This window comes from Bubalus kerabau, chromosome 6 (genome assembly GCF_029407905.1).
Source record: "Bubalus kerabau isolate K-KA32 ecotype Philippines breed swamp buffalo chromosome 6, PCC_UOA_SB_1v2, whole genome shotgun sequence".
Taxonomy (NCBI): domain Eukaryota; kingdom Metazoa; phylum Chordata; class Mammalia; order Artiodactyla; family Bovidae; genus Bubalus; species Bubalus kerabau.
In genome coordinates this window covers 8318385-8329839 of record NC_073629.1, presented here as the reverse complement: position 1 = coordinate 8329839, position 11455 = coordinate 8318385, and the positions used below count along the sequence as shown (strand labels likewise).

Sequence of the window (11455 nt, the reverse complement as noted above, 5' to 3'; positions counted from 1 at the left end):
TCCAGGAGATAGTGAAGGACAGGGAAGTCTGGCGTGCTGCAGTTCTTGGGGTCACAAACAGCTGGACATGACTTAGACAATGAACAGCAACAACTGGAGTGTGTAGCCACTCCCCTTGAGGGATCAAACCCGGGTCTCCTGCATTGCAGGTAGATTCTTTACCATCTGAGCTACCAGGGAAGCCCCAGTGTGAATAAAGATAAAAAATAAAATGAGAGAGGAGACTTGAAAAGACTAATGATGACAGTCTGCCATGAGCATGAGAAAACAGATTTTAGAGTTGAGACAGATTTCTTTTCAAATTCCAGTTCTAGCACCACAGGAAACATATGTAAAATGGAGATAATAATTCCTCCTTAAAGTCCCCTTGCAGGAATTAAAGTAATATGGTCTTCCCTGATGGTCCACGGCTAAGACTCCGAGTTCCCAATGCAAGGGGCCTGGTTCGCTCCCTGGTCAGGGAACTAGATCCCACATGCTGCAGCTAAGACTTGGCACAGCCAAATAAATAAATATTTTTAATAAAGTAATATCTGTGAGGCACACAGTGTTGTGCCTGCTACATGCTCAGGGCTGCAACGCCCACTGAAATAAGCTGTGTCCTCACTGATAACAACAGCAGCAGCATCCCACTGTCATCACTGAACGCGTCTTATTTCTCAGAATTCTTAGCAGATAATGGTATATCTTGTCCAGAAGTGATGTCGTGATAGGCTTCACAGAATCGCTCAGGTAATAAATGATCATTGCTAATTTTCTCTGCATAGTAAAGAATTAGAAATTCTTCAGGAAAAAGTCCTGGATGGAGAAGAAGATCCAATTTAGGAAAGTGCAGAAGAAAGCCTGGAATGAAGAAATGCTGGGTGGGAGATTCTTCAAGCTAAAACTTGAGTGCTATATGATATGAACCCTATGAGTGATTCTAGAGATTTTCAGGGAAGATTGTACACCTCATGAATTTTGAGTGTAATCAAGTTTTTTCGTGGAATCTGGGGGAAGAGGCTGAGATCTGTATTCTAAGTGATAGGAAGAGAAAATAAAGTCAACTTGGGTAGACTTAGGGAAGAGCTGAGGGGTGCATTACATTCTTATCATAAAGGTGGTGGCCTGGTACAGATTGTGGATGATGTGCGGAGGCTCACGTTGGCCCCGGATGAGGCATCAGGCATGTTGGGAGAAGCTGGGAACACTGCCTAGCTGGGCCCTCCTAAAGCAGGCAGTTTATAGTCTCTGTTCCTGGGGTCTTGTCCTCTCCTCCCTCTACTCCTGAACACCTTATCTGTTACCTCCCTGGTTTTCAGACCTATATAACTCTATCTCTCTTCTATCAAAATGTGCTCTCAAAACAGTATCTGAAGTGACCAGCTTAATTTAAAGGATCAATCGCATTTCCCTAAGGGGCATCTGCATTTTTAACAAAGGCTAGCACATTAAGAGAAACTATGAGGAAATTCTCAGAGTGAAACTTTGGGCATCAGCAAGGAAGGGGGGAAGAGACCGTCTTAAACCCTGACAGGGTTTGATCATCTATCTCCTTCCTGCCAGAGTTCCAAAGGAAGGAGGTACCCCAGTATTAAACAGTCACAGATGAGGACCGAACACTGTCCAAGGAGACATACTATCAGGTTGGAAAATTCATTAAGTATTTACAGGAGAATTCAAGTTCCCCACTGCTCAGGGTATGATCACACGGCTGAAAAGCACAAGCAGTAGAGGCAAGAGGTCAGGTCTGAGAAGCTTCTGAGGGGTTGATGCAGTGACTTATCTAACACAGGTAAGGATTATTAGAACTGGGGCATGGCTGGGGACAGAGAGAAGGAAGGAAAGCCAAGTGAGTGGATATGTTATGGAGAAGATCACTGGGATAGGTGGGAAGGAAGGGTTTTCTAATTTTTGAGGTTTAAGGTTCCAGGAAAGGAGATAGAAAGAGGAAACACATAAACATTTCTCCTCTTGACTGTGACTCTGTGAGACAGTGACACAGAAGGTGGTTGATGAATCATACTCTTCTGTCTATTCACCCAGGGAAGGACGTGACTTCCAGGTATACAGAACCCAATGTCAATCTCACTTCCCACCAATGCCTATTACTGGAAAGTGAGCAGAATAATCCAGGGTGGATCTATTTTTTAAAAAATATTTTTATTTATTTATTTGGCTGCACTGGGTCTTCGTTGGGGCACAAGTGATCTTTAGTTGCAGCAAAGTGAAGTGAAAATGTTAGTCGCTCAGTCATGTCCAACTCCTTGTGACCCCATGGAATACTCCAGGCAAGAATATTGCAGTGGGCAGCCATTTCCTTCTCCAGGGGATCTTCCAGGATAGATCCCTGGAAGATCCATCCAGGGATAGAACCCAGGTCTCCCACATTGCAGGCAGATTCTTTACCATCTAAGCCACTTAGGTTGTAGTAAGCAGGATCTAATTCCCCAACCAAGGACCGAATCCAGGCCACCTGCTTTGGGAGTATGGAGTTTTAGCCACTGGACTACCAGGGAAGTCCCTGTCCTGTGTGGATCTTGAGGACATGAAGATGTCTTTCTCATTTGAGGCTTATGGGACCTTCCTGGATAGGAAAGGAGTGAGATGGGAGGGGGATGTTGCTGGGAGCCTGAAGGTGGCAGGCAGAGCCTGGGGTTCTATGTGGCTTTCTTGGGCTGCAAAGGGAACAAAGGCTTTCTCTACAGGAGGTGGGGCTGGCCTGAGATGTGAGGTGGTTTAGGCGTAGCAGGTGGGACAGTGTCTGGTGCTGGGGCATCTGAGAGTTGACACATATCCAGCCTGTCTCCTGCTCCCTCCAGTCCACCGTGTTCAGAAATGAGGAATGACTGGGAGAAGCAGTGATGTCTCCCAGGGCTCAGTGGTCAGCACTGGTCACTGGTCTCTGTTTCTTCTCCCATCCCATGTCAGGGCCTCTCCGTTGCTCTGCAGCTGCTGCTGGTAGATCCACCATGTGGGAGCTAACAGTCCTTCTGCTCCTGGGTGAGTCCTCAGTGAGGCAACACTGGCCCAAGAACTTTAGGTACGGGGAAGAGTGGAGTCAGGGTGTATATGTGTGTTGGGGGGGATATTCAGTCCTCAGTTTGTTATCTATTTTTGGAGAGGAAAAGAGGAGAGGGGCTTTCTCAGAGTTGAGGGAACTAAAGGCAGAAGAAAAACATGTCTTGGGATTTGTTGAATCTTTCCTATGGTCAAGAGAGGCCCCCTTTTCCTTTCATTGCCAACATTCTCCTTCTTCTTTCTTGTTTTGTAGTTCCAAGCAGTGGACAAGCTGGTGAGTCTTACACACCCCTCACCCCAATTTTCTGTGACTTCTACTCCAACCATCCCAAGCGACCTGCCTGGGTACTCTCCACTTCTTAGCTGTTCCAGGGTAGCGTCTCTTCTCATGGCTTCTCAATCCCTGTGACTCAGTTTGCCAGCAGGCCTGGCACTTAGACATGGGTGCTCACCAAGGGACTAGTTGATAGCCCAGTGTGGTCTCTCCTCTCCCAGAGACGGACTAGTAACCTGGGTCCTAGAAACTGGCATTTTCTGATATTTTCTAACCTGAGATCTCATCCTTGGGCGCCTCACCTTGATTCTCTTTTTCACATTGCCGCCTCCCATACCCTCTCCCCTAGCTACTCCAGAGAAGCCCATAGTGTCTCTGCACCCACCCTGGACCACAATCTTCAAGGGGGAAAAGGTAACCTTGCGGTGTGATGGGTACCACCCGCTGCTCCTGGAGCTTCGACCCATTAGCACTCTCTGGTATTTGGGCCACCTACTCCTGCCTTCTTATAAGAAGAGCATCGAGGTGCACACGCCAGGGGTGTATAGATGCCAGACACGCGGAGCACCTGTTAGTGACCCCATCCACCTCTCTGTATCTAATGGTGAGTGTCTGAACACTGGAGGGGCAGTACACACATCCTCTGGCAAGGCTGCCCCTCCTGTGGGAGAGGACACGGGGCCACTCTCATTGGGGTAGGAAGAGAGGGGTTGTACTGAGTCTGCCTGGCACTATGTGAGAGATGCAGTAAGGCTTGCATAGCCTCAAAGGTCCCTTTACCATCCTGTCAGTGGACAGTAAATAAACATTTCTGTTCATTTACCAGCTCAGAAGAGAAGAGAGTCTAAGGACCTGGGATACTGAATACTTTTGAGAAAGAGGGTTGGGCAGGAAGGGAAAGGGCAGTGCAAAGCAGGAAAAGTGAGGTTCCCTGGACAGGTTGCCTGCAACTGGGGGATTACTCTTGCTTGAACAGAGTGATGCTTCTTTGTGCCTCCCATTAGTAAAATAGGGACAATAACAGTGTCCATCTGTTCAGTTATTGTGAAGATTAAAAATGAATTATGAGAGGTTGTCAAAGAAAAAAGCAGATGAACAAAGCACTTCATCCAAGTTTTATTACACACACACACAAGTCAAGAAGAAACTAATTTCCTGGGAAGACATAAAGAGCTTCCAAACAGAATAAGAAAAGTAACAGTAATTTGTTCATTAGGGCACAGGATTGGCTACTTTGTAGGGAATATTTTGTCATTTTAGCCTGATAGGGCATATTTTGTATTCAGAATTTAAAAGGTTATCACTCAATGTTCAGATTAGCATTTACACTTCATATCCATTCGTTGCTCAGTCTCTAAGTCACGTCCGACTACTTGCAACCCCCTGGGACTGCAGCACGCCAGGCTTCCCTGTCCTTCACTATCTCCCAGAGTTTGCTCAAACTCATGTCCATTGAGTCAGTAGTGCTATCTAACTGTCTCATCTTCTGCCACCCGCTTCTCCTCTTCCCCTTAATCTATCCCAGCATCAAGGTCTTTGCCAATGAGACAGCTCTTCGAATTAGGTGGAGGCCAAAGTATTGGAGCTTCAACTTCAGCAGCAGTCCTTCCAATGAATATTCAGGGTTGATTTCTTTTAGGACTGACAGGTTTGACCTCCTTGCAGTCCTAAGGACTCTCAAGAGTCTTTCCCAACACAATTCAAAAGCATCAATTCTTCGGGGCTCAGCCTTCTTTATGGTCCAACTCTCATCCACACTCCATGGTTTCTTGTTTGTAAACTGATAGCAAGCACAGATAAGATACTGAATATGATAGACAGTAGTTACTACTTGCAGAACTGAGAGTACCATAGAGATCGTGGCTATTACTTGCAGAATTTTTTCTCCATGTAAAACACTTAAAGTGGCATTTAGCAGTACTTTGGCCACCTCATGCGAAGAATTGACTCATTGGAAAAGACTCCGATGCTGGGAGGGATTGGGGGCAGGAGGAGAAGGGGACGACAGAGGATGAGATGGCTGGATGGAATCACCGACTCTATGGACGTGAGTCTGAGTGAACTCCGGGAGTTGGTGATGGACAGGGAGGCCTGGCGTGCTGCGATTCATGGGGTCTCAAAGAGTCGGACATGACTGAGCGACTGAACTGAACTGGACTGAGGGCTATCTAAACGTTAGCTAGTATGATGATCAGGTAAATAAGGGTACTGCAGAAGGTGCCTAAGGCTGTCCTGGGGGGGGGGGGGTGGGGAGGCCCTCAGGTATGTTTTCTGGAGGAGATAAGATCTAAGTTCAGACCTGCAGGATAAGTAGGCCTCAACTTAAGTAGGTGAAGAGATCTTCTTGGCAGGTACTAAGGCTCTGGGCAGTGCCAGTTCTCCCAGCAGTACAGTATGGATGGACTTAGCCTGCACTGTAAGGTGGAAAAGGAGACACGGGGCAGGGGAGAATCTTGAGATGGTGCTGAAAAGGTAAGCAGGGGCCAGGTCAAGAAGGCCTTGATGCCATCTTAAGGCGTTTAAACTGGATTCTGACGGACACTACTCTTTGAGGCTGGAACCAAGTCTCAGCCATCAATACCTAAGGTTGGCCTTCCCCTTTCCCATGCCACTCACCATCTGAGGCTCCTGGGGTGTCCAGGAAGGGAGAAGGGGATTGGTGGGGGGAAAGGGGAAGGAAGAAGGGAGCAGGGAGGTGGAGAAGAATGGGTCACCCCAAGGGCTGGACTTTCTCTTGGAATCAGGCTGTTTGTGCTGACTGTCGTAGACTGGCTGATCCTGCAAGTGCCCTATGCTGCGGTGTTCGAGGGCGAGCCGCTGGTCATGCGCTGTCGCGGCTGGTACGATAAGATCGTCTACAAACTTCACTACTACCACGATGGCCAACCCGTGCGCTACTTCCACTCCAGCGCCAACTACACGGTACCCCAGGCCCGCGCCAGCGACAGCGGGCGCTACCAGTGCTCCGGCACCATGCGCATTCCCGTGGAAAGCGCGCCCATGTTCTCCGCCAAGGTGGCCGTAACCGTGCAAGGTGGGGGAGACGGGGCCGGGGAGGGGGACAAACAAGCCCTGGGAAATTCTGGGACAGAAACCCGGCGGGGAAATGAAGGGGCGAGAGTTATAGTAGCTGGCAAGCTCGGGATTTCTCTGCGGGACCACGAGCACGTTCTCCTCTCCTTCTTAGTGTGAAGTCGCACTTGATCTTTAAGCCTGGGTGGGGGCAGGGGTCCCGGCTTCTTTCTCTGGGTAGGCACCCATGTAGGGGGCAGCTCTCTCCGCAGCCCCAGCCAGAATGACAGTGGCAGTAAATGGGATCACGGTGGGACTGGGGCGAGGGAACTGCTTCCAGGTGTCCTGAGACCCCTTCTAGGCTGGAGGATCAGAGCTGGATGTCAGTCGGGAAGTGACTCGAGGCGTCTGACTTGGTGCCGCTCCATTCAAGCTTTCCCCTTCCCTCGTGGACTCGTCTCCCACATTTTCAAAGACTTTCCTCCCTTCACGTGTACACACAATCTCCTCCCTGGTGGGTTAGAGGTCCTCGTGGGAAACCGGAGCGGGAGAGGGGTCGTGGGACTACAAAGCTGGGCCCGGTTTCCTGCGACCCTTGCGCCGGCCTAAAGTGCACCTTTGGCCACTGGGCCCCCGCTTCCGCAGAGCTGTTCCAGGCGCCCGTGCTGAGGGTGATGGGCCGGGTGGAGGCTCGCGGCGGGGCCTTCGGAGGAGTGGTCTTGCGCTGCGAGACGCGCCTGCACCCGCAGAAGCGCGACACGCCGCTGCAGTTCGCCTTCTACAAGTACAGTCGCCCCGTGCGCCGCTACGACTGGGACCCGGAGTACAAGGTCCCCGAGCCGGAGGTCGAGGAGCTGGAATCGTACTGGTGCGAGGCGGCTACAGCCACCCGCAGCGTCCGGAAACGTAGCCCATGGCTGCAACTCCCGGGCCGTGGTGAGTGACGGCCCTTCCCGAAGCCTTCCGGGCGGGCAGCCCCGGCCGCCCAGCCTCCGCCCACGCCTTCCGGAAACGCCCGTCACTCCCCACCCCCTCTCCTGCCCCGCCGTCCCGCTCCACCGCCTCCCGCACCCCTGCCTTCCTCACCCCTCCCGCTCATTTCCCGCCTCCTCGCCGTCCCCATTCGCCTCCCCGGCCCGGCCAGTCCTTCGCCCCCTTTTCCCCCCTCAGGCCATGGGAGAATGGTTTCAGCCGAGCGTTTCTCTGTGTGCTGTGTTCGCAGGTTCTTCCCTGGACTTGGCGTCCACCACCGCCCCGGACCCCGGTAACCAGCCGCTTTCCTTCAGAAAGCCCCCGGTGTCCAGATCGGTCCCGTCGGTCCCCTCCGTCCCGAATGTCACCCCAGCGGGGCCGCCGTTCCCCGCGGGCGGAGCCCCCACCGCTGGGCCACCGGCGTGTGCGCCACCGACACCCTTGCAACAAACCGCTGGCGCCCTAAAACCCGACGTGGCGCTTCTGCTTCGAGAAATGCAGCTGCTCCAAGGCCTCCTCAGCCGGGTGGTCCTGGAATTAAAGGAGACACAGCCCTTGCCAGGGCACACAGTCGAGACCCCCAGTTCCCACTCGGCTGTGAGTCAGGGAACCCCTGAGACCACTACTGTGGAGAGCTGAGGGAGGGGGTGGCTACAGTCCCCTCTCCAGGCACATCCACCTCTGGTCTCTCCTGCTCCCGTCACGTGGAGACCTTCCTAAGCCACCTGTTTCATCCCTGTGTTTCGCTGTGGTTTATAAAGTGTGGTAGCTGACACGTCAATCTCACCCAGCACATCTGAGCAGTTTGTAACCCCAAGGCCTTCCCTCTCATCTCTTCCTTCGCCTCACAGATTTCAGTAGGGAAGTAGAAATCTGCTATTTACTGCTTTGAGGTTGACTTTTGGAAGTGAATTTAGTCATCCTTAGCTTTTCAATGTAAACCGGCACAACTCATATTTCAGCACAAGGTTATTTTGGTACTAAACTCTTTGGCACATTTAAGGGTCAATAATTACAACCCTAATTATTCATCATGAATTGAAAGTTAAAATTTAAAAGATTTTCAGTTCTGTTTCTGATGAGTTTATACCTTCAAAGTCCTGTGTTATAGTTTTAGAGACAGAAAGGGATTTGTGTGGGTCTCCCGTTCCAGGTTAAGGGTGAGTGTACACTTAGAGCCACCCAGATGCACCTCCCACACCAGCATAGCTAGACAGACTCTGATGGGCTCTGGTGGCAGCAGGCAGGCCCTGCTCATTTTAGCCTAAATTAAACAACTGCATCGAGAAATCTCTTTGAAGAAAGTTTAAGACAAATTCTCAAAATTGCTGTATTCTAGTTTTTGCCAGTTTCTTACTTCTATAAGAGCCATTCCAACACTAAGACACAGTTCAATCTTTATAAGTTCCTCATCTGCCTACTAAAACTATGAGATCTCAGCAGAGCTGGTGTGAATTATTTCCAGGAGAATTCTTTCTCATTAGGCCTATACCCTTCATCAGTTAACCTTTACTGACTACTCTACCCTCCCACCCTTCTAGTCTATAGGTATTCAGTCACAATGCAATTTCCCTTTCTTTTTGAGTGATTAATCAGTATCACATTAACATCCTTCATCTTTTTCTTCTTCTTACCTTCTTACTTTCTTCAAGTATCATCTTCACCATGTTATTACTACCAAGTCACTGAAATTATATAAGAAGAGAGGCAGGTGGGTTCACACATATATTACACTGCAATGGGATAAGTGCTTCTGTGAAACACTAGGAATTCAGTGGAGGAAACTTAATCTTGAAGGAAAGCAAGATTTCACCAAGTGAAGATGGGAAAATATTGAGGAGTGGGGGATGCAGGCTGAGGATGCAAAAGCAGAGACGTGGAAGACCATAGTGTGTTTGTAGAGTTGCAAATAATTAAAAGTGGCTGGAGAATTATATGTGTTTATGTGTGTGTGTATGGCAGGGTAGGGTATATTTTAGGCAGAAGGTGGCAGGAGATGAACATGGGGAAGTAGAAAGGGTTCAGAACATGGAAGTCTTGTTAAGAGGTTCTTAAACCTGTTGGAAAATTGGGATGGATATGCGGAAGCATTCTTTATTGAGGGCATAAATAAACCTTACTGGAGGAGAAGCTAATTTAAAATTACGAAAGAGCGATCAAATAAACTGATCTCAGCGGACACTTGCTTATACCTTGAGAAGGTATGTTCAGGCACTATAATCCAGTGTTGGGCTTCTGGTCTTTGTGCCTCTGCTTTTCAGCTTTCTATGCAGGCTTAGCTCACTTCCCAGAATCTTTCCTTGGCATGCCTTCCCTGGCTAACCCGACTCTACTTCAGTGGCCCCATTGTGATTTTGTTCCCCTGATGTTTCTGCTGTCTCTTTATCCAGATAGAAAATGAGTAGCATTAGTGTCATGACTAGCATTGATTACCTAATCAAAGAATCTCACCCATTAAAAAAAAGTCAGTTGATATGTATAACTGATTCACTTTGCTGCATAGCAGAAACGAACACAACATTGTAAAGCAATTATACTTCAATAATAAGTAATTTTAAAATATCAGTTGATCATTTCTTAAGGGAGTGAAATGGTGAAATAGCCATTCAAAAGAGCGTTTTATCTCTTCACTATCTCCTCATTCACGGCAGCCACAATATCTTCCTTCCTGCCACCTACCTCCATTTAGGGCCAGGGATGTGGGGGATGGGGAAGAATAAGACTTATGGGTTAGAATGAAATCATTCATGATGCAACTTCTCTATTTATGTTGTGTGGCAAGGGAAGGAGTAACTTTTATGCCTTTTAGTCTCCATGTCTTTAAGCCCCCCAAATCTCCTTGATCTTCCCCTACAAGACCTATTAATGATCTCCCAGGAAGACCTGCACTAAGGAAATACTGAGAAATGTCAGACAGACAGCTTACTGGCCATGCTCCTCTCGAGGTGGGGCGGGGTAGGGGAGGGTGGTGCGGGGCGCTGTGAGTCCTCATCCAGCTTCATCAGGTTCCAGCATGCTTTTAGGGAAACAGAAGTCTGGCTAGCTAGCCCAGGCTACCCAAGGAGAATCTCAAGCTCATTCTCAAGCAGCAAGGGTAGCAACAGAATGCTGGAGAAACCTGGGGAGGAAGCCACTACTCTCTGGTTCTCTGATCACTTCTATGTCTCAGTCTCAGGCCTTGACCGTAAACCTATGAGTATCCATACCAGATACCAGACAAGGAACCCGGAAGTCCTCCATCAGACAGCAGAAAGGGTCCTGGCAAGTTTCCTTTGGATCTCAGCCTCCCTCTCTCATACTGTCCTCCCTGAGTCTAAGTTTCTCATCTGGACTTGACTCTGTGGAAGGAAGGAACTCAACTCCGGCTTCCACGCTTAATGACTTTTTTCCTAAGAGAGTGAATCAAATCCTCTAGGTTCAAGTCCAAAGTCCCTATCATGACATATGGAGCAGTCACACAGGCCACTTGCTCTCTCTCCATGGAGCCTCTTTCATGTCTCTGTGCCTCTGCATATACTTTTGCGTCGTCAACTCTGTTGGTGAGTCATGGACTGCACAGGCCTTCTGAGTTCAAACTCTCTCATCTGGAAAAAGAGGGAAATAAGAGTAACCTTAAAGAGGTTAAAGCGTCTGCCTGGAATATGGGAGACCCGGGTTCGATCCCTGGGTTGGGAAGATCCCCTGGAGAAGAAAATGGCAACCCACTCCAGTACTCTTGCCTGGAGAATCCCATGGAGGGAGGAGCCTGGTAGGCTATAATCCATGGGGTCGCAAAGAGTCAGACACAGCTGAGCGGCTTCACTTTCACTTAGAGAGGGAAAGACAAATAAACAGATTTTTTTCATTACTAAAGGTTCTAAGTCAGGGGATGCTAAGGTGCTTAGAAGCACAGAGGAGGAGCACTAAGCCCAGCATGGAGGCTCACAAGTCACTTTCCAAAGAGATGACGTCTGCCAGTGCCTATTGATGAACTACTAGGTTATTTCCAAACTTCTGTTGTTTTAAATTATGCTGCAATGAAGATTCTCACACTTAGATCTTTAGACACATATTTGAATATATCTGTAGGGCAAACTCCTAGCCTTAAGTAGAATTGTTAAAGAAAATGAGTCCTTTTAAATTTTAATAGATATTGTCAAATTATGTCTGAGAGAGCTTGTTTCTCTTACCCTGGTCAGGAGAGTACATCATTGTAGT

The 11455-nt window shown here is 48.8% G+C and overlaps 1 protein-coding gene across 1 annotated transcript; it reads left to right on the top strand.

The window, feature by feature from the left end:
• The first annotated feature begins 2951 nt into the window (after nt 1–2951).
• FCRLB (Fc receptor like B) lies at nt 2952–9059 on the top strand. Its single transcript, XM_055586707.1, has 6 exons — nt 2952–2982; nt 3254–3274; nt 3624–3878; nt 6042–6308; nt 6932–7222; nt 7509–9059. Exons 1-6 carry the CDS (start codon nt 2952–2954, stop codon nt 7895–7897), a joined length of 1254 nt encoding a protein of 417 aa, XP_055442682.1. The 3' UTR covers nt 7898–9059.
• Nucleotides 9060–11455: the final 2396 nt, after the last annotated feature.

What these genes read in the sequence shown, in the direction of transcription:
- FCRLB (XM_055586707.1), top strand. Translation starts at nt 2,952, where the DNA reads ATGTGGGAGCTAACAGTCCTTCTGCTCCTGG. An exon ending in TCCAAGCAGTGGACAAGCTG is followed by an intron (nt 3,275 to 3,623) that starts GTGAGTCTTACA and finishes CCTCTCCCCTAG; the next exon opens with CTACTCCAGAGAAGCCCATA. An exon ending in GGTGGCCGTAACCGTGCAAG is followed by an intron (nt 6,309 to 6,931) that starts GTGGGGGAGACG and finishes CCGCTTCCGCAG; the next exon opens with AGCTGTTCCAGGCGCCCGTG.